General features: G+C 35.5%; 4 protein-coding genes and 2 long non-coding RNA genes across 12 annotated transcripts; 4 read left to right on the top strand and 2 right to left on the bottom strand.

Moving 5' to 3' along the window:
• Positions 1-176: 176 nt before the first annotated feature.
• LOC104738844 (coproporphyrinogen-III oxidase 1, chloroplastic) lies at positions 177-2,410 on the top strand. Of its 2 annotated transcripts, none has more exons than XR_015580122.1 (8): positions 177-867; positions 947-1,022; positions 1,121-1,215; positions 1,307-1,390; positions 1,456-1,654; positions 1,745-1,869; positions 1,959-2,057; positions 2,149-2,410. XR_015580122.1 is itself a non-coding variant. In XM_010459056.3 (8 exons), exons 1-8 carry the CDS (start codon positions 340-342, stop codon positions 2,215-2,217), a joined length of 1,164 nt encoding a protein of 387 aa, XP_010457358.1. In that variant the 5' UTR covers positions 204-339; the 3' UTR covers positions 2,218-2,410. The 2 variants fall into 2 exon arrangements, 1 of the variants encoding a protein (XP_010457358.1); XM_010459056.3 differs by having other exon boundaries at positions 204-867; positions 1,567-1,654.
• Positions 2,411-4,494, bottom strand: LOC147927727 (uncharacterized). Its single transcript, XR_015580123.1, has 2 exons — positions 4,149-4,494; positions 2,411-3,896 (listed from the first exon to the last, which is right to left on the bottom strand). It is a non-coding gene; the product is annotated as an uncharacterized LOC147927727 (long non-coding RNA).
• Positions 4,495-5,610: 1,116 nt separating this feature from the next.
• On the top strand, positions 5,611-7,836 carry LOC104738842 (protein NETWORKED 3A-like). Of its 2 annotated transcripts, none has more exons than XM_010459053.3 (3): positions 5,611-6,039; positions 6,208-6,304; positions 6,756-7,836. In XM_010459053.3, the coding sequence occupies exons 2-3, from the start codon at positions 6,226-6,228 to the stop codon at positions 7,463-7,465; spliced, it is 789 nt and encodes a 262-aa protein (XP_010457355.2). In that variant the 5' UTR covers positions 5,611-6,039; positions 6,208-6,225; the 3' UTR covers positions 7,466-7,836. The 2 variants fall into 2 exon arrangements, with proteins under 2 accessions (XP_010457355.2, XP_010457356.2); XM_010459054.3 differs by having other exon boundaries at positions 5,728-6,043.
• LOC104738843 (uncharacterized) lies at positions 7,750-9,316 on the bottom strand. Of its 5 annotated transcripts, none has more exons than XR_015579793.1 (7): positions 9,161-9,316; positions 8,999-9,050; positions 8,824-8,865; positions 8,452-8,592; positions 8,220-8,297; positions 8,058-8,119; positions 7,750-7,908 (listed from the first exon to the last, which is right to left on the bottom strand). It is a non-coding gene; the product is annotated as an uncharacterized LOC104738843 (long non-coding RNA). The 5 variants fall into 5 exon arrangements; XR_015579797.1 differs by having other exon boundaries at positions 7,750-7,983; positions 8,492-8,592; positions 9,166-9,316; XR_015579794.1 differs by lacking the exons at positions 8,824-8,865; positions 8,999-9,050; positions 9,161-9,316 and having other exon boundaries at positions 7,750-7,988; positions 8,452-8,589.
• Positions 9,317-11,159: 1,843 nt separating this feature from the next.
• On the top strand, positions 11,160-14,621 carry LOC104738841 (RNA-binding protein BRN2). Its single transcript, XM_087483875.1, has 9 exons — positions 11,160-11,487; positions 11,756-11,838; positions 12,513-12,564; positions 12,665-12,790; positions 12,876-12,955; positions 13,054-13,224; positions 13,466-13,772; positions 13,877-14,020; positions 14,113-14,621. The coding sequence occupies exons 1-9, from the start codon at positions 11,328-11,330 to the stop codon at positions 14,271-14,273; spliced, it is 1,284 nt and encodes a 427-aa protein (XP_087340001.1). The 5' UTR covers positions 11,160-11,327; the 3' UTR covers positions 14,274-14,621.
• Positions 14,622-15,986: 1,365 nt separating this feature from the next.
• On the top strand, positions 15,987-21,307 carry LOC104738839 (serine/threonine-protein phosphatase BSU1-like). The gene is made up of 21 exons (XM_010459051.3): positions 15,987-16,361; positions 16,466-16,526; positions 16,654-16,732; positions 16,939-17,018; positions 17,111-17,205; positions 17,341-17,437; positions 17,538-17,607; positions 17,769-17,870; positions 17,989-18,070; positions 18,237-18,395; positions 18,569-18,646; positions 18,847-18,931; positions 19,037-19,229; positions 19,294-19,532; positions 19,651-19,735; positions 19,855-19,953; positions 20,044-20,240; positions 20,342-20,417; positions 20,515-20,650; positions 20,742-20,869; positions 20,971-21,307. The coding sequence occupies exons 1-21, from the start codon at positions 16,166-16,168 to the stop codon at positions 21,022-21,024; spliced, it is 2,391 nt and encodes a 796-aa protein (XP_010457353.1). The 5' UTR covers positions 15,987-16,165; the 3' UTR covers positions 21,025-21,307.
• The last annotated feature ends 645 nt before the right edge of the window (positions 21,308-21,952 follow it).

Here is a 21,952-nt window from a genome sequence, read left to right as displayed (position 1 = left end):
GGCTATAAGCCCGATGAGAAAGAAAACCTAATCCTAATCGGCTAATCCTATTGCTCTCGTTGACTTTTCAGAATTCAAAATCAAAAATCTTCGGTTCGACCAAATTAATGCCAACTCTAATTTCGTGTCTGGTTTGGTTTACTTTCAAAGTGGTTTTGTCTTGGACATGTGTGTTTGATTTTTTTTTTTTTTTTTTTTACTAGAGAGAGAGAGAGAGAGAGAGCGGTCAAAAGTCAAAACCAGTGGACGACGACGACTTCTTATCACTTTAAACATCGTCGTCTCCATCATCTTCTTCAATTCTTCAACATCTCAAAAATCCAAATTGGGATCAAAACCATGGCTTCTCACTCTTCGACGCTCCTCTCTTCTCCTACCTTCGCTCCTTTCTCCTCTCATCGTCTCCATCATTCTCCCAATCTCTCTACTCTCCGCTTCTCCAATCCAATCAGGAGCAACAAACCAAATCTCGCCTTGCGATGTTCAGTCTCGATTGAGAAAGAAGTCCCCGAAACTGAACGACCCTTTACTTTCCTTAGGGATTCTGATGACTCCTCTCAATCTTCTTCTACTTCTTCCGTCAGGGCTCGTTTCGAGACTATGATTAGGTCTGCTCAAGACAGTGTTTGTGAGGCCATTGAAGCTATTGAAGGCGGTCCTAAGTTTAAAGAAGATGTTTGGTCTCGACCTGGTGGAGGAGGTGGGATCAGTCGTGTTTTGCAGGATGGTAATGTCTTTGAGAAAGCTGGTGTTAATGTCTCTGTCGTCTACGGTGTTATGCCTCCTGAAGCTTATAGAGCTGCAAAGGGCTCAGCTTCTGATCAGAAACCTGGTCCCGTTCCCTTCTTCGCCGCTGGAGTTAGCTCTGTAATGATTCCTCTCTCTTCAATTTTACGATTTTGGGTTTTTCTTTATCATTACAATAATGTCTGTGTGATTTATATAGGTTTTGCATCCCAAGAACCCTTTTGCCCCAACTCTTCATTTCAATTATCGCTATTTCGAGACAGATGCTCCGAAGGGTATATATAAGCTAATTTCTGAGTGAGATTTTTGTAAAGTTGTCATCTTTTTTTGCTTGGACAACATCATTGAGTTGTCAGTTTTTTTCAATGCTCAGATGTTCCTGGAGCTCCGAGGCAATGGTGGTTTGGTGGTGGCACTGATTTCACTCCTGCTTATATCTTTGAAGAAGATGTCAAGCATTTCCATTCGGTACTAAGCTTTTTATTCCCTTGTTCTAAAGATATGAGCTTTGTATCATGGAGTTGCTTATATGTATATAAATTTGTCTTTCTTGTTGTAGATTCAAAAGCAAGCCTGTGACAAATTCGACCCTTCCTTCTATCCCCGATTCAAGAAGTGGTGTGATGACTACTTTTACATCAAGGTGTGTGTGTTGTGTTTTTGTGACATCTTAAGTTTAAAGGCCTAAGTTGAGAAGTTTGTGTTTAGGGATGTTGTTAATAAATTGGAAAGGGTTGGAACAGCTGAGAGACTTTGATAAGCCCCTATTGTTTTTGTGAGGCCTTTGAAAGATGTTATAGAACTCTGTGATGCTTGCAGCACCGTGATGAGAGACGAGGACTTGGAGGAATATTTTTTGATGATCTTAATGACTATGATCAGGAAATGCTTCTCTCATTTTCCACTGGTAATGGACTATAACTATCAATCCTTAATGTTTCAACAAACGGTTATTACAACGATCAAGTTAGTAATGTTGTAATTGTGCTGCTCACAGAATGTGCAAACTCAGTGGTTCCGGCTTATATACCTATAGTAGAGAAAAGGAAAGACATGGAATTCACAGAGCAGCACAAAGCATGGCAACAGTTGCGAAGAGGGCGATATGTCGAATTTAACTTGGTATTATAGTCAGACACCAGCTTTTTCATCCCTTATCTTTGCTATGAACCTTGTTCGCTAATTAATGTATGTGTGGTGATGATGTTAAGGTATATGATCGTGGAACGACATTTGGTTTGAAGACAGGAGGACGAATAGAGAGCATTCTCGTTTCTCTTCCGCTTTCAGCAAGATGGGAATATGATCATGTAAGTTCCTTTTCCCATGAATGTGGGGACACCAATTCTTAATTTATTAGAATACCAATCACAATGTGGTTAATGGTGATTGTGTGTGCAGAAACCGGAAGAGGGCACCGAAGAGTGGAAGCTATTGGATGCTTGTATCAACCCGAAGAAGTGGATCTAGATTCTATAGGCTGTGTTTCATTGTTTGAGAAGAGTGAGTTTATTTCCGTTGTTTCTTGTAAGTTTTGGCAAGTTTAGATGACTGAAGAGGAGAAGGGAAAGAGAGTAAGGTGCTATGAATGTGTTAACTTGCGTCTGAAACAGTAGTTTCGTTTCGTTTCTTTGCAGTGGCAATGAAGACAGACTTAGAGCAATGTTTCAAAGTTCAATTTTACAAATGCATATATATATTATTTTTTTTTGCTAAATATGTAAATATCATTAGATATGAAAGGAGGTTTTACAAAATAAAGCCTACAAAAAAAGCAGCTAAGGCAAAAATAAAAATAAAACAAAGCTGCCATAAAGATAGGTTTAACAAATTTTGGTGGTTAACGGATCCAACGAATCATTAGGTTTTTGCCTATGATGTTACGAATCTCCCGGTCAATGGATTTGAAGATGAAGATGGAGAAGGTTGTTCCGCTGCCTCCATATGTTATAGACCAAAACTTGAGCGACGACTTTCCTAAGCAGAGAAGGAGATGGCTGAGAAGAGCGTGTCCAGGAAAGGAGCTAAGATCACGAGGAGAAAAGCCGTTGACGAGGGCAAAGCCTGCTGAAGACCAAATTTCCACAGCTGAGAAGAGAACTCGCACGATAGCATCAGATGATCTCTTGTCTCAGTCTCAACAATCGTACAGAGACAACACTCTCGTGCATGCATATATTAAAAAAACAGAACATGAAATCCGTGTGAAATTAAATGTTAAACCGAAATTAAAGAGTTTTTAAACAGGCAAAGAATTAGCAATAATATAGTAGGATTACATCTAAAATAATACGAAAACAAGTTGGATTTATGGAATCTCTACTAAATCAACGACGAGTTTCAAAATAAAGATCCAAAATTCGGTTAGTTCTTTCATTTTAAAAATATAACATTCTTGATAAGTTTCAAAATAAAATGAGTAAAAAACTAAAATTTTAAAACCTTGAAAAAGAAATCAAAATTTTAAAAACAATTTTAACAAGTAAAAGATTAATAGTATATTAATACTAAATTTATACAATGATGTGAAAACAAGTTGGATTTGTGAAATCTCTAACGATCGATGACTTAGTCATATGACGGGATCCAAAATCCGGTTAGTTCTAGCATCATTTTATAAACATAGCGTTATTAAAAAGTTTTAAAAAAATCTGCAAGAAAAAAAAAAATTTTAACCATGGAAAAGGAATTAAAAAGTTTATTGAATTATTTTATTTTTTTTAAAAGTAGATTCTTTTTAGTAATAATACTAAATCTACATAATGATGTGAAAACAAGTTGAATTTATGGAATCTCTAACGATCAATGACTAGGTCAAATGACGGGATCCACAATCCGTTTAGTTCTCACATCATTTTATAAATTATAGTATTATTCAAAAAAAATCTTAAAATCATGAGAAAAATCAATTTTAATACAGTGAAAAACAAATCAAAAGTTTTAAAAATAAATTTAAACAAGTAAATAAAATTAGTAATAATACTATATCTAGATATATATCTATATAGACTATTAAATTAGTAAAAGAAAAGCAGAAATTAGAATTGGCTACCAAGTCTTTCTCAATCATCCCAGGAAACCTAATAGTCTTAGTCTTGTGCTGCACCCACCGGATAACTTGGCGAATCAAGAAAGAACAGAGGAGGAACCTACGAAAAACTAAAAGGTCAATTTGGAAACAAAGTGATAACAGACAGAGAACATTGTAAGTCAGATCAATTTCTTAAAAATATATGAATGAGCCAGCATCTAAGATTTATTTGCGTTCAGTATTGGAGACCTCAAATCAAAGAGACTATATTATATTATTCAAAGCAAGTTAGGCTTCAATTATAAAATCCGAAGTTGCGAGGTAAAACAAAAATAGGAATTGTGGCGAATAGTTTGAAGAAGCAACAAACCTGGCTAATGTCGTGACAACGGTGCGTATGATGTTGCTTGATGCATCCATGGTTCGCGTCACAACCTCGGAATCGGTACAGTACTGCGGGTAGATTCTCCATGAGCCAGAGATCGTGAAACGCAAAAAAACAGAGAGACGGAATCCAAACGATGACGAAGAGATCTTTGATCGTGTGATCAAACACGAGTTACAGTTACGACGGCGATCGGATTTGACGGTCTGTAAGAGATCGGAGAAGAGAGCTTAGCAGAGCTTGCCTCAATAAGAACAGAGAGACTGGAAAGAAAAGGAAGAACAAGGTTACGGAAAATCATAGTTTCTCAAAGATGACGTGCTAGCTTAGCGTCGAGTTTATATAGGAAAAAAAGGTTTCCAACAAAAGAAAAAAAGAAAATAGGAATGTTTCCCTTTTTATCAAAACAAAAGAGAGGAAATCAAAATTAAAAAGTTACCGTTACAGTTAACCCCTTACTGCCTAACAATTTATTTGATGGGACTTGCGTCGTTTGCTGTGTAACTAGAGATTCAAAAATGGATTACTGTAGATTAAACCCAAAAAAAAAACAAAAGCCAAGATTTAAACCGCAAATAAGAGACCGTATCTATGCTTCTCCCAACGAGAGAGATTGGACAACTCAAAAACTTTTACGTTGCTTCCATTCCAGCCGGGTCACTTGTAGTTTCCATTTCCTTGATTTAGGGTTTTTCTTTGTTTGTGTAACAAAAAGCCTTTTGTATGTTACTAGTAATAATTGAACCAATCCAATCCAAGTTAAAAAAAAAAAAAAAAAAAAAACAATAATAATTGCAGAAATATTTGAAAATTGGGCTTTTGGTCTAATTAAGAGAAACTGCAGATGGCAGCACAGCTTGGTCCAGTCCAAACGATTAAGAATTAAAACACCTTCGCTATGTGTAGTTTTGTCTAGAAAATCTCCATTTCTCCAACTTTGTTTGTCAAAGTCATGACACGTTAATAGTGATTAAAACATACATACTTTTAAGCTAATGGTATTTATAACGTTAACAATAGTAGCATTATTTAGAATTTCACTCTGTTTTGAAAAAGTCTTTCAATCTATAAATAGTGCAAAATTGTAAAACCATTCGCAGGCTCGAAGCCAATAACAGTCACCATTAACATCCTTAAAAAAATAGAAGTATAAAGAGATTCACTTGTCTTATTGTAAAAAGAGGGAGCTATAATAATGAAACGCCCCCAAAATTTCTAAAAGGAACTAAATAGTGGAATACAACAAGCTCATCTCTGTTTTGTACTTTATTTGTTCATTGTTCTTTTTGGTCTTATTCTATGTACACTAAGCATGGAAAAAGAGTTTAATCGACCGTTGCACAAAAACGCCTTTTGCGTGTTACGCTCGCCACAGCCCACATGGGCTCGTGGGGCCCATTTAGATAACCCTCCCTCGTATCTATCAGCTGAACATAATTCCCAAACTACCCCTGTTCTTAGCTCCATCAATATATGTATATATATCTCCATATATATATAAATCCTTTGACTACACTTGAGTCTGATAAACATTAAAAACAAAATCTTGTTATAGAGAGGAAATTAGAGCATAATATCCTCTGTACTTTTGTTTATGGAAATTTTAAATAAATAATCCTTATTTTGAGAAACAAATAGTAATTTTTTTTGAATTTTGACTAAGGAAACCTACCAAAAAAAGAAGGGTGAAAACGTCATTTAAAGGAGATAAGCAGTGGTAAATGATGCCATTGTCTTCACTCTCTCAACTCTTTGAAATCTGAAGAAGAAAAATAGAAAACATAAATCCTTAAAGAAGATTGCTCTACTCCAACGAAGAAGAAGAAGTAGAGAGAGAGAGAGGAACGGCGCCGTGAAAACTGAATTCGTCACTGAGGTTGGTAATTTCCGAGTCTCTGTTCTTTTCTATTTTGCTTTTGAGGAAGCTCATATACTAGATAATGATGATGATGATGATGATGATTCGAAGAGTGAGAGTTTAATTTTTATCTAAAATTAACTGAAGATCCTTTCTTTTTTTGTGTTTGCTGTTTTGTAATTGAAGTGGAGGAGAAAAAGAGTGATGGACTCATCAAAATGGTGGTGGATTGGAAATCACAACACTACTAATTTCTCTCCTTGGCTTCATTCTACTCTCTCTGGTATTTGTTTCTCTTTTTTTTTCTGATTTGGTTCTGCTCATGTCAAATTCTTACGTTTTGATTTTGGTATATGTGTGTGTGTCGGTCTATTGAATTCAAAGGTATTTTGTTATGATGTTCTGTGACAATTGAGTAGTGATAAAAAGGTGTTTAATTTCATTGAGATTTTTGACATGGTGAAGTTTGCTTCTGCTTATAATGTCTCGATCCAAGTGTTAATTTTGGTCTATGGTCTCTGTGGTTTATAGGTCTTTTTTGTTTTCTCTCAAAGGTTTTACCTTTTATTCTGTTCTCTTGTTGATATTGGTATAGAATAGTCATTAAGGAAGCTGACTCTGTTTTGGTGTCTTATCTTTGGTTATGACTTTCTTAGACTAGAGATAGTAGTAGTGAAAAAGTGTTGAACTTTATTTAGATTTTGACATGGTGAAATCTGATTTTGTAATTGTAGAATTGGATGAAAAGACAAAGCAAATGCTGAGAGTGGTTGATGAGGATGCGGATTCTTTCGCCGCAAGAGCTGAGATGTATTATAAGAAGCGACCTGAGCTTATAGCCATGGTGGAAGAATTCTACCGTTCACATCGCTCCTTGGCCGAGAGGTACGACTTGTTGAGACCTTCTTCTGTGCACAAACATGGCTTATCAGATTGCCATGACAAGTCATCAACTTGTGATGATGTGTCTTCTTGGTCTGAGGCTTGCGAGACTTATGACGAGTACGCAGAGTCTGAAGTAGATGACGGTGAAAGAAAATGGGTTGATGATGAAGTTGAAATCGATGGCATTGGCGAGGAGATGGAATCATCGCAAGTCCGTTATGGTGAAGATAATGGAGATTATGAGATGATGAATAAAGAGATAGAGAGGCTGAGAGAGGAGAATAAGGTTTACAGTGCAATGGTGATAGAGAAAGATGAAGAGAAGAGAGAAGCTATAAGGCAAATGAGTTTAGCAATACAAATGCTTAAAGAAGAGAACTCAGAGCTCAAGAAACGTGTTTCTACTGTTGTTGCTGCAAAGAATAAGGAAGGTGATAGTAGTTCTCAGAGGAAGCAACAAATGTGGAAGCCATTGAAAGGGTTGTGGGGGAAAGTAGTAGGAAACTGGGTCCTCCTTCCAAACACAGATTCTACTCCCAGAGAGCTCATGACTCTTTAGACAGAGAGGTCTGTATGTGTGTGTGTGGTCAAGAACAGAAACTGAGGAAATTTCTTGAAAGTTTAAACATCTTTGTACTCTGTGACATGGGTAGGGTATACTCAAGTAGTAGTTAGTGTAAGATTTCATAGGATTACAGTTATAGCTAAGTCCATGAAGGTTTGTTTTACAGTATCTATAGTTGGTTTTTTTGTTTATTTAATAATTTTTCTTTCTTTCCGAATCAATATTTTTTGTTTTTTAATATCTGTAAGTTCGTTTTTTTTGTGTGTGTACTATTGATGTTAGTAGAACTAGAAACTTATAATAAGTTGTTGTTACAAGTATTGACAATTATTTATATAATTTAAAAACGTTGTCGTTGCTTTTCCCTTCTTCATCTTCAAAATTCCAGTTCTTCCCCTATCGGAGCTCGCCATCATCGCCTCACTGTAAATCGCTGCCTTCAATACAGCTTTTGAAATTTTCAATTGTAGAAATTGGTTTTTATGAATTTTTCAACTGTAGAATCACTTGCTCTGGGCTAAGCAAGAAGGGTTGTTAACCAGGGTTTTATCCAAATGCAGAACGTATAAATTCGCAACTTGACTACCTTTGTCAATCATTAGGTTCTGAGTTGCGCTTTAGCAAGTCATCAGAGACAAATCCTTGAGGCTGATGCAAAAAAAAAAAAAAAAACATGCATACCAAAAGTAAGCTCGAGACGAGAGATAAGATATAATAAACAAGTCTCAGCTCATGGCTGCAAACTTACCCACTTCATATTGCTGCTGGGTGTGATCCATCCTATGACAAAGCTTCCTGTTCATGATGAGTAATTCCAAAAGAAGACCTGCATCAAAGAGAGAAAGAGAGTCAAGACCCCAATAGAAAAAATAAAAAAAAATCGTTAAAATCAAAGAGAGAGAGTGACAAGGATGAATAAAACCCTAGAAGATCTTAGTATCCTCATCCTCAATCAAAGCATCAGGGAGAGATCTTAGTACCCTCATCCTCAATCAAAGCATCAGGGAGAGATCTTAGTACCCTCTTCCTCAATCAAACCATCAGGGAGATCTTAGTACCCTCTCCCTCTTCCTCAATCGCCGATCGATCAATACTAATGGTATGCTCCACAATGAATCAATCTGGATTAACAATAATAGGAACTATGAGTAAATTAAAAGGAATTCGAGTGAAGGAAAAAAAAACCCTAGAATATAGAAATCAATGTAGAGATCAAAACCCTAGAAGAAGTTGAGATTTCAAAATACGCTTCCAACGAGAGACAGAAGAGGAAGAAAACGAAACGAGTTAGTTAATAAGCCAAAACAAACAAAAAAAAAACAGAGGAAGAAACACAATCACAAAGCCATCACCGATAGATCAAAGGCACTGCTGCAAATTTAGAAACCCAAACCCTAGAAAGAAATAAAGAAGAAAAATCAGAGACGCATTATTATTATTATTTTTATAAGAAGAAGAAGAAGAATAACAGAGCTCCGATGCAATTGGATTGAGAGAGAGAGACCGAACCCTAGAAAAAGAACTCACCCAGAGGCCGGGGGAGCGATGATCAGATAATAAACTTGCTTTCAAAACACACCTGCAACAAGAGACGAAGAAGCAAAACAAAATTAGAGACGCGACGCGACGCGTTAAGAAGAAGAATTACAGAGCGATGCAATTGGTTTGGATTGTGAGAGAGAGAGAGACCAAACCCTAGAAGAATATGAACGATTCGAGATGATCATCGGGTTTTGAAAACCCAAAATTAGAGCCTCGCCGAAGAATACGCAAACGAAGAGAAGAAGAAGAAGAAGATGAACTGTACAATGTTGAGTCGAAGTAGAGACAACAAAATTATACAGTGAAGAAAGAAAGAGTGGAGGCATTATTTATAGATAATCATATTATTATATGACGGTCACGATTTCATTCATTAAACTAGGGTTTCAACGGTCACGATTTCCTTTTCCTTTTTTTCCAACTTTCTTCTTATTGGACTGGGCTGAGTTATTAATGGACCACATTTAACCAAACAACATTGGACAATTCCTTCATTATATGGGCTGAGTAAGCCTTAATGGGCTGGGCTTACTACTCCATCATTATTTATATTTTAGCTTCTAGTAGTATCTTTTATGTGAATGTTGTTTTGTAATTAAACTCGATTGATATTAATATCAAAACAATTTCATAATTAACTTCTTCACGAAGAATACAATGAAAGATATGATATTACTACTACTATCATCTACGTCTAGTGGAGACTCTTTAAGACGATTTCATACGTATTTTATGCGGCAATGGTTTGTCTTTCTCTTCTTAGTTACTCAATGTACTTCTTCTTTTTAATTGACCAATTCAAACAAGTTAATTAAATCCAATACTAAACTGAGTGGCAAGTGTTAGTGTATTTTATTCTTCTTAATTAGTACAAAACTACTAACGGGTTTATCAATGCTAGCTAATTCTCAAACGATGCACATAAAATAAAGGATAAATAAAAACATGAGGGGTGAAAACGTAAAAGGTGACTAAACTCAGCGGTCTATGTTTTTTGCTGTTGTTGTTGTGTAGCCGTTGTAGGGCTTTTGGCGAATGGCAAGACAGTCTGTCATCTTTATGTTTTTGCCAACGACTCAATGGCCTTATTTTATGACGTTGCCCGTTTTGCCCTTAACACTTGGCGTGTCCACTTTTCGTTGTCACTGACAATGACCCCCTCTCCCTCGCGTTATGGATATAAATTCCACGGTCAACTAGTATACTCGTATTTTATTTCTATCAAGTATTTTTCTCGATTTACTTCCTCTTTTTTTTTTTTTTTTTTTTTTTAATTGTAGAAATATAGAGTTGGTTCATTGGATTCTCCGTTCCTAAATCCTAAACATAAAATACAAAAAAATCAAACTAATTTAATTTGGTTAGAACAAATATCTGTATTTACTTGTTATGAATAGGTTGGGTTAATTTTTAATTTAGAATTGTTTGTTTGTTGTGGAAGGAAAACGATTAGATTTAGATGTTTCTATTTAGTTTTAGTTAAGAAATGAAATGACAGTTTGCATTGGAGTTGGTTTGGTTAGATTAAAAAAACATACCGTTGTCTAAAACTAAAATATACATCACATAAAAACAACCGTGTTCAAGTGTATAATTGTCTAATGTCAACTGCTCAAATATACAAGAATTTTCTTTGTAACTTTTGTATGTCTGATGATTTGGACCTCTAAACGAACCCAACTTTATATTATTATTAAATATATATATATATATAGTTAATAATCATTGTTTAGTCGTTAGATAGTATTAATATCAGGTACCAAAGGGATATTTGATCATACAACTATACTCACTTTTCTTTAGTCGGATGGAGAAAACAAAATTGTCTAGATATGAATTTTAATGCAGAAGACTGAAGAATTGACAGCTATTTTTTTAACATGAAATAAATTAAAAAATATTGCCAGCTTATTTCACACACTACATACATATTGTATTAAAATAATTATTAAAAAAAAACGCCGGTAAGAAGAAGGATAACATCGTAAATGCAGCTTAAAATCTCCTAATCAGACAAAACAATCCGAAGTGTTCCCTGGCATCCCACAGCTGTTTTAATGGCATTCCCCGTAATTTAGTCATAACAACGAGCCCAGATTTAGTCCGTATTTTAATTTAACTACTCCCTTTGTCATATATCCATAATAAGTTCTTCCGTCTTTTTTCTTTTTCTTCATATATTTTATGTTTTTTCCAGAAAAAAAAAGTAAATAAATAAAAATATTCAGGAAGAAGAAAAAAAAGCCTGTGTAGAGAGAGAGAAGAAGAAGAAGACGACGACGAAGTCAAGAGAGAGAGAGAGAGAGGAGAAACAATGGCGGAGGAGACGATGGAGAACGAAGAGAGGGTGAAGCTGTTCGTCGGACAAGTTCCGAAGCATATGACGGAGGCTCAGCTCCTCACATTGTTTCGGGAATTCTCCATCGTTGATGAAGTCAACATCATTAAGGAGAAGACTACACAAGCTTCCCGAGGTTTTTTTTTTTTTTTTCCTCTGCTTTAATTTGGATTTTTTTTTTCTTTTTTTTCTGTTAAAGAAGTTTTCTCTGTTTTGAGAATACCCTGAGATGGGTTTTTGATTCGTGTGAATTCGTCTTGATTTTAAAACCCCTAAATTTCTCTATACGCCTCCCCCTGTTTTCTCCGTCGTCCTCGTTTCCCCTGTTTTTTTCAAAAAAAATTCTTCTTTGATTAATTTGTGAACTCTGAAAACCCTAATTTCACCTGGAATATTTTTTTTAGGATGTTGTTTTCTGACATGTCCTTCAAGGGAAGAAGCAGACAAGGTGGTCAATGGTTTTCATAACAAGAAGACATTGCCTGGGGTCAGTCTTTTTCTTATATTTTTTGTTTACCATTCTTTCCAATTCTTGAAGCTGATTTCTGGGATTTTCTGATACTTGAGAATAGTTGAATGTGATGTTTCTGTACCTTAAAAACTAATTGATCTTAGTTGCACAGTTTTCAAGTTGGTTGATATCCCGAGATTGCTTTTTATCCGTCTCGATCTGCATTGTGCTTGCTTTTTGTACCTGTTAATTCTCTAGAGTTGGTTATTTAATTTTGAGAGTTTTGCATGTTGTTGTTATACATTAAAATCATGTATCCATCGAGGTATATAACCATGAATCTGATATTGCTGATCAGAATCTGCCTCATTGCTTGTTGGAATCTGATGACACTAGTTTCAAATCCTCTATAGTTTGATTTCTTCAAACCCAAGAAAGCACATTGATTCACTATAGATGCCATGTATGGACTGAGAAGACCGATACGAATATAAAACTATTTGTTTCAGTTTGTTATTGTTGATTAATAGCTACTATAAAATATGCTGACCCCTTTATGGTGAGAAATTGATTCTTCTTGGAGAACTTAGGATAAATTGTGAAAGGTAAACAAAAATGTGGTGTATATCCTTGGTTCTTTAGATTTTACTGTGGCTTGTTTCTGAATCATTGCATCACAACATTGACTCTGCTTTTCATGTTATGTGCAGGCTTCTAGCCCGTTACAAGTCAAATATGCAGATGGCGAGTTGGAAAGACTAGGTACTCAAAATGCTTCCGAGTGATGTGCCCAATTTTGTTGTTTGTGTGTATACCTGCCATCAATTTGATGAGTGTGTTCTTGACTTTTCTTGCAATCCAGAGCACAAACTTTTTGTCGGTATGCTTCCAAAGAATGTATCTGAAGCTGAAGTCCTATCCTTATTCTCTGTATACGGAACCATCAAGGATCTACAGATTCTAAGAGGGTCTATACAAACTAGCAAGGGTATGTCCATCACTTGATTTCTATCTTCTCATGCATCTTTAGATGTCTATACCAAAGTTTTGACTGACTTTTAGGTTTATCTTAGGGTGTCTGTTTCTGAAGTATGAGTCTAAACAACAAGCGGTCGCAGCTATGGAAGCCCTCAACGGAAGACATATAATGGAGGTGTGTACTTATTGCAACTTTTTCGAACATTCTTATTAGTAAGTTATAAAGACTTCTACGGAGAGTGTGCAATATCACATCCTTTTGTATTTTTTTAGGGTACAAATGTTCCTTTGATTGTCAAATGGGCGGACACAGAAAGGGAAAGAAAATCCCGAAGACTTCAAAGAGTTCAATCTCATATCTCCAGACTGGATCCGCAAAACCCCTCCATGTTTGGAGCATTACCTATGAGTTATGTTCCTCCTTACAATGGATACGGCTATCATGTAAGCTCTTGTTCTCTCCTCTAAGTTCTGGACTTGACTTTTTTCAACTCAGTAATAAAATATCGAGATAAATATATTAATTATTGTCCGAATGAATTGTCACTTGAGCAAACACTTAGAGTATCTGTTTGTATTGGGAACTTTGATACACAAGTTTATAAAAAAGCTAGAGACTGCTGTATATTGGTTGCTAGATTTTTTATTCTATCCACTATCGTTAAAATGATTTTCTCTATAACAGGTACCTGGAACTTATGGTTACATGCTACCACCTATCCAGAGTCAACATGCATTTCACAATGTAATTTCACCGAACCAAGGTAACGGAGGAAGTGCATTGCAGGGAACCGCTTTGACCGAGTCTGTCCCACCACGTTTAGCACCCCGTAGAAAATTCCCAACGGCTCTCGGAAACTATGGTTACAATGGTTTACAGTATCCTATGGCATTTCCTAGAGGGATGATACCTCCTCGCCTTCCTCTAACCACAGTTTCACCTGGAATTTCTAAGAACGGCACATTAATACCTTCCTCGCTACAAACTGAAGGTTTTTGTTAGTCCTAAACAAGAACAGATATGAATTGATTATAAAGTGTACGCCCTAGTCGTTATGTGACTCATATCTTAAAATAATTTCTTTGATGTTCTCAGGACCAGCAGGTGCAAATCTATTTATTTACAACATACCTCGGGAATTCGGGGATCAAGAACTCGCGGTTGCGTTTCAATCTTTTGGTAAGGTTCTAAGCGCCAAGGTGTTTGTAGACAAGGTCACTGGTATAAGCAAATGTTTCGGTAAGCTCGCTCTTGCTTTTCGTCATCTATCATCATCATGTTTCCCATCCAAGACTCTAGTTAACGGTTATGCATTCCTTTTCTTGCGGCAGGATTCATTAGTTATGACTCACAAGAGGCTGCTCAGAACGCTATTAACACAATGAACGGTCGCCAAATAAGCGGTAAGAAATTGAAAGTCCAGCTTAAGAGAGAGCAGCAGCAGCAACAACAGAGTAACAAACCGTTATTAAACGGTTTATTAAACTCGTAAAAACCACTGACTTCTCTTCATCGTTAAGACTCTGCGGGGCGGTTAACGGCAAATCAGTCCGGTTTAGACATTAAGATGGATCTTGATTGGGGTGGATGGGACTCAAGTACAAACATTGTTGGCCGTTATTAACATTTGACAATCCAAGTCTCATATGGTTCAGAAATTATTCTCCGATCACTCAGAAAACTGTATCGTCCTGCAAAAGGATTCTCTTCCACGCTCACTTTTTATATTTTCTCTAAAATTTGCTTCATTACAATTTGTAATTTATGTGTCATTAAAAATTATATGTATAAAATGTTAAGAGACTATTAACCATTTTAAATTCATTTATTTAAACAAAAATATTTGAATTAAGTAAAAGTTTAGAGGGATTACAATTTTGTAGCATAGATTATGATTTATGACACGGTAGTAATATTAAAGAAAACGAAATGTTCAAAGACTATTATATTGTAGTGTTCTTTCCAATTTTCTTACATATTTTCGTAAAGACCAATGCATTGCAAAAATAGGTGCATGCTATAATTTTAAACGGTTCAGATTTCATTATTTCGTAATAAATTAAGTTTTATATTAAAATCTCAATAAACAGCTCACATGTTGTTATTTTATAATTAAAAAATTAAAGGTCCACATTTCATTTTATTTTTTATATAGTCCTAATAAAGGATCCACACTCCACATTTCATAATTTGGTAATTAAAATTAATTATTATTATTTGATGATTACTAATTAAAAGGTCCACAATTAATAGTAATGACTATATATATTACCTATTATTAATTTGGTATTAATTTTCATTAATCAAGAAATTAATTCAGTGGGAGGTCCACCATTTTTTGTATTCTAAATATAAGAGGTTCAAATAATCATTTTTTCATTACTTTTACTCCCTGTTATTATCTTCTTAAATAAATTGCAATATAAATATACATTTTTAGTTAATAAAATAAAATGATTTTTTGGAACGAAATCTGGTCATTTGGAAAATTACAGATAGAATATATTAAAGAATTTGGAAAGTTTTGCTAAAATCATAGAATGGTAGTGGTATTGATATGTTTACCTGCCGAACGCAAACATACATGTGCATGTTGTTAAAGAAAAGAAATCTAGTCATTTGGAAAGAAATCTAGTCTATTATATCTAGTTTTCGTATTTTAATACGTCGTTTTGATAAATAAAACATTTAAACCCTAAAAAAATATACATAAATTGTATATTTCAAACCGTAAAATAAAATATATATATATATGTATATATTAAAGTAATTAAACATTTAAACCCTAAAACAATATATATATATATATATAGAGGATAAATAACAAGCAAAACAAATACGGTTAATTCAAAATAAATGAATCATAGGCCAATAACAAAAAAAATATTGGTGGCTTAAAATGTAGTGTATAACAATTGCATCAGTTTTCTTACAAAAACAATGTTCTTGTCCGGTCGATAAAAACGATATATCATATTGGAGGAACATGTACAAAAAGTCCGTAGAACAGGGAAGTAAGTGTATGCCGCGCATATTTTTAAAACGCTTCTCATATAGGCTATTTACAATTATGCCCTGCGGAAACGACGACCAGCAAACGTGGCAACGAGCCATTCGAAGACAAAGCCTAGAGCATGGGTAGTTTCGTCATTTAGTCTCTTTATCGCTTAAGCTTAGCCGTTGTTACTACCATCGCCAATTGGCCATACAACAAAATTCGTGGGATTGTAAAAAAAAAACACTTTTGATTATTGGCTTACATAAAAGGAATTGCTCTCGTGGAAAAAAATTTGGGTTATAAAATGGAGACGAGGGTTTTCACCACCACAGAATCCTAATCTCCTAATCTCTCACAATCTCCAAAACCAGCTGTGTTTTGTTGTCATGGCTTCCCACTCGTATCCATACCCATCTACTTCGTATGAATACCTACAGACCTTCGCCAACGATGACGAATGGCCTGGACCTAGATGCGGTCATACTCTCACGGCGGTTTTCGCCAACGATTCCCATCAGCTTGTCCTCTTCGGCGGTAGTACTACTGCCGTCACCACCAATGATTATTCCTTACCCGGGATCAGTAAGATTTGAGTTTTCGAAACTTTGTTTAGGGTTTTTGAGATCCTCTCTGGTGACGGCTTAATTTTTTTTCTTGTCTGTGATTGTTTTTTTTTTTACTTCTAGGTTTAGAGGGCGTTACCAATTCGGTGCACTCTTTTGACGTTTTGACCAGGAGGTGGACAAGGTGATTGAAGATTTTATCTTTGGTGTTCATACGTTGATGTTTGTTTTTTGGGTTTTGTAATTGATGATATTTCAATTGGTTTAGTACGTGTGGTGGATCTCTTTTGTAATATTTCGTACTTGTGTAGGATTCACACGGATGGTGACCTTCCGTCTCCCAGGGCTTGTCATGCTGCCACTTCATTTGGCACTTTGTTCATTGTTCAGGTGATTGTAATGACCATAATAATCATATTACTCTCGTCGTGGTTGTAGATCTGGAAAGACTTTGTTTGATTTTGATTGTCAAAGCATCTTTCCTGCTGGTTCGATTCAAGTAGTAAAATATATAGTTTACTTGTACAGAGAAACACCTTTGGTAACAGTCTAGGCCAGGCCAGATCTGACACATGACTATGTTATTTCGTTGGCAGGGTGGGATTGGTCCATCAGGGCTTTCTGATGGAGATGTCTACATGCTTGACTTGACTAGAAATGACCTCAAGTGGCATAGGTGAGAGAGTTTATTTATGAATTTTATCTTTGCTCTAGATCTATTTCATTAATGAATATTAATTTTACGCATTTGATATAATTTTTGTTCAGGTTGATGGGTCGAGGGGCGACTCCAGGCCCTCGCTACGGCCATGTTATGGATATAGCTGCTCAGAGGTGGCTCGTCATATTTGGTGGGAAGAATGGTACGAATTCCTGTATATGTTTCTACGAAAAGGAACTTTTTTGGTTATCATTATTCTATTTAATTTTGTAAAAAAAAAAAAAAGTCCTGATTAAACATCCTAAAAACAAGTTTGTTACTTTTGTATATGGAGTAGGAAATGAAGTTCTCTCCGATACGTGGGCACTGGACACGCAAAGACCATCTGCGTGGGACAGATTGAACCCATATGGCAATCATCCAAGTGGGAGAATGTTAGTAATTTTGTTGATTTTAAGTAACTAGCTAAGTGTATAACACATTTTTGATTTTTGGTTTGAGTTAACTCTTCGTTGTTTAATTTTTTTGTTTTAGGTATGCTTCTGCTACTGCTCGAGAAGATGGTGTTTTTTGGCTTTGTGGCGGAAGAGACTCCTCAGGGAAGGTATAATATTTTCTTCCGTGTATATATATAAGACATTTATTAACTTCCATTTATAAATAAATAGGAGAATGGAAGTTTCGTTTCAAAAAAGTCGAATGCAACAACTTGTCTTGTTTAGTACAATAGCCTTTCAATATGAATATATACTGGCATTTATGTAGCCACTGGGAGATACTTACGCGCTGGAAATGGAAAGCATTGATCAGTGTGGTTGGACTCTTGTTCCAGACGTAGCTCCTTCCCCGAGATATCAACACACAGCGGTATCTTGCCTTTACCACACTTTGGATATACAGGACACTGGCTTCAAATTCACTGTCTCTAATCTTATCTTTGGCAAAAACTTCCTAAACATCTTGTTCGTCTACTCTTTCTTATTAGGTTTTTGAAGGTCCAAGAATGCATGTCTTTGGGGGTGTCCTGAACACGGATCGTCTAATCGATGGTGAACCTATTGTTGCTGGTAAGTACTTCCTTTAATATTCCATGTGACTATCTAATTATCTTTTTTTTGTCTGTTTTTTGCTTTTGTTTCCCAATCCTTCTTATGTGCTTTAATTAATCAATATATACTATATAGTCAGGTTGCAATTCTCCTTCATTTAATTAAGGAATCTTTTTGTTTGCAGTGCTTGATACTGATTCTGGTGAGTGGTTAGATGTAACTCCACCAGAGACCTCTGCCAGTGGCAGCAAAAGACGAGATCAGTATCAGCTTATGCAACGTTGTCACCATGCTGCTGCATGGGTTGGGAACTGCATATATGTGCATGGTGGGATTAAAAAAGGTAATCCTTAATTAGAATCAAAGGAAATAATAATTTTTTTTTTGCTTTTCGTACTTTTTTGCACTTGTCAATTTTGACTTCTACGAAGTTTCTAGATTTCATCTTCTTTGAGAGTTAAGGGAAATTAAAGTAACAATCTTTGTGACAATTGCATTGATTTTATTCTCGTGTAGATTTATTGCTCGCCAGTTTCCTAGTGGCTGAAACATCCCAGCCATGGAGTCCTGAACAAGAAGATAATCCTGAAAATTGTAAGTTACCAACACTAGTCTCGGATGAAATTAATTAGATTTATTATTTTTGCCTTTCTTATATTTAGTCCTATGGATTTTGCAAATCTAAGCACTAGTCAATTTGACTTTTACAAAGTTTGCAGATTTCTTCCTTGAGTTAAAAGTAACACTTTTTTTTTTGACAATTAATTGCTCTAATAAATGTTATTCTCGTGTAGATATGTTGCTCGACGATTGTCTGGTGCCTGAAATATCTAACCCTTCAAGTTCTGAACCAGAAGTCCCATCTATTATGAGGAAGAGGTGATTACTCTATATATCACACTTCTTTACACTCTTTTGTAATGTACGCAATTAGCCCTATCTAAGTTGTTTAACCCCTTTCTTTCTTTTCCATGATGGTATCAGTGCAAGCGAGAGTTCGCCGGAGATAATCGCAGAGCCATATAACTTACCTACCGTAGAAAATGCTTTCTATGATAGTGCAAGTGAAGGACATTTTCTAGTTGATCAAAAGAGAACTGTGAACGTCGAGAGTGAGCAGTTAGTGCCACAGTTCATCGAACCCAGTTCTTGTCATCAAGATCAGTTGCATCAAAGGGTATGACCTTTCTTTTCAGCATATATTTTCCCATCTCCCTGCACTTACAAACGTTACGTTGCAGATCATTTCGACACTTTTGAAACCTAAAGACTGGACAGTTCCTGCCGAAGGAACTTTTTTCTTGAATTGTTCGGAAGTTATGACTATCTGCAATTCTGTGGAACAAACATTTGCGCAAGAACCAACGCTTCTTCAGCTCAAAGTTCCTATTAAAGTCTTCGGCGATCTCCATGGTCAGTTCGGGGATTTGATGCGTTTATTTCATGAATATGGATCTCCTTCTCTAGAAGGAGATATCACGTAAGTTCAAGAAAGAGAGGATCTTCCTTATAACTGTTTTCTTACTGGTTGTGATCAGTTTTGCTCACGAATAGTCACTGAACCAATTGTATCTATATAAATATATACATGTCTTCAGGCATATTGACTATTTGTTTTTGGGAGATTATGTCGACCGAGGAAGTCACAGCTTGGAGACCATCATGTTGCTGCTTGCTTTGAAGGCAAGATATTTTTTCTGTTTTGACATATCATCCACATGCATGTTACTATAGTTTTCTTCTGTTATTGATTAGTTTTTGATGTTTATTGTTCTATCTTTTAACATCTGTCTCATATGCAGATTGAATACCCCAAGAACATCCACTTGATTCGTGGAAATCACGAGTCTAGTACAACGAATAGATTTTATGGTTTCCATGACGAATGCAAACAAAAAATGGTACGTATATATGTTCTAATAGAATATATATAATATTTTGCTCTTTGTCCATGGCTAATGAAGTAATAATCTTCTTCTGTACCATACCAGGGACAGGCCGATGGGCTCCAAGCATGGTATAGGATTAATCAGCTTTTTCACTATCTTCCACTTGGTGCGGTGATTGAAGATAAAATTTTATGTGTCCACGGAGGAATAGGGAGGACACTTTGGCTCGACGAAATTGCAAGTATCCGGCGACCCGCATTCCCGGATTTTGGAACAATTGTGTTGAAAGACACATTATGGTAAACATATATATGTCTCATCAACTATATATTTCTTACTTATTTTGGAAACTACTGTAATAATAACATTTTTTTGTTGTTGTTTTTGTTTAAATATATAGGTCTGATCCAACCGCAAATGATTCTGTTATGGGTATACAATCAAATGCTAGAGGAGAAGCTGTTGTCACGTTCGGGGTCAGGCCTTGTATATATTTTCTTCTCTTTATTATATAAGATATAAAGCTCGATCACTAAATGAACATAGTCGTGCATTGTCGTCATGTATGTGCAGCCTGATATCGTCAACGGGTTTTGTGAACGAAATAAAATCCAAATGATCATACGAGGACACGAGTGTGTTTCTGATGGCTTTGAACGGTTTGCAGAAGGACGACTTATAACTGTCTTTTCCGCTACAAACTACTGCGGTACGTATTTAATTTTTTTGCTTTATAAAACTTAATTTCATATATATATAGTTCGGCATGTGAATGAAAAACAATGTGATGAAATGAACAGGATCTGCAAACAATGCGGGAGCAATATTGGTAATCGGTAGAGACTTGGTCATTTATCCAAAGTTGATCCAGCCTAGACCTCCCTCCATCTCTTCTTCCGAAAACTGTCCAGAAAAAGAATGGATGGAGGTAAACTTCCTGTGTATTATTAACCTTGTAGAGCATATGAAACATGTTGTAGTGGTAACTGAGTTTTAAGTAGTAGTGCTTATTTCGTGTTGGACTCTCAGGAGCTGAACGAGGAGATGCCGCCTACTCCGCCTCGAGGGGAGACAGCTGCATAAAGGCAGCAATTGTTTGGTGTAGAGAAGAGAAGAGAAGCTTGCGGTTGATGAAGAGATGAAAGTGTTTCATTTGCAAGCTGAACACCTGACCTGACTGTACCGGAGACTGATCTATATATCATTGTTGTTGTACCTTCTCTTTCTCATTTTTTTCGAACATTTTCATTTTTTTCTTAATTTGGTATTATTCAGACTTGGATGGATGGATGGATGTAGTTTAATGATCTAATTTGTCCGGTTTGGTTAATCCGATTAGGTTCCATAATTGAAGAAACTCAACCATCATTGTTGTTCTGTTTCATTTTTTTTTTTTTTTTGGTTGAGTGTTAACATCAACATTGAAGAGAGTGCTCAGTTATAAAGTAAATAAACAAAAGAAAATGTGAATTTGGTTAGCATTATAATAATATCTGTCCTAAAAGAACAAAAGAACCTCGTCCCCTTCAAAGTCTTGAAGAAGCTACCTGACCACAAAGGCCAAAACCATCACATTCATCTTCCCTTTTTTTTTCTTTTTTAATTTATTTATTTTTCATTTTTCCTCATTTATATACATTTCTACTTTTCTGATTTTAAAATTTATCTTTTAAAAAATCAATGGTTATTGTGAGGTTTGAAACTTAAAAGCATATATTCCCATATTCCATAGTAGTATTATAATTGTGTTCATAATTATAGTTCTTATTTCTCAAATTGACTACTCCTTTATATTCGTATAACAAATTTTAAACCAAAAATAAGACTTGTTTCATTTAAATTTATTAAAACTTTGCGAATTGCATATAGTTTAACCATAGATTTCACATCTTTTTCCTAAATAAAAACAAATTATAAGTGGTCATTTTCTGATTAATGTATTTTGTCCACAATATATCATTCATGAATATATTATCAACACTCTACGATAAAACAGAACCATCATTTTCCG

Source organism: Camelina sativa, chromosome 14 (genome assembly GCF_030686135.1).
Source record: "Camelina sativa cultivar CO46 ecotype springtype chromosome 14, ASM3068613v1".
NCBI classification, from domain to species: domain Eukaryota; kingdom Viridiplantae; phylum Streptophyta; class Magnoliopsida; order Brassicales; family Brassicaceae; genus Camelina; species Camelina sativa.
The sequence above is the reverse complement of the archived record's forward strand: the minus strand, read 5'-3'. Positions and strand labels throughout refer to the sequence as shown.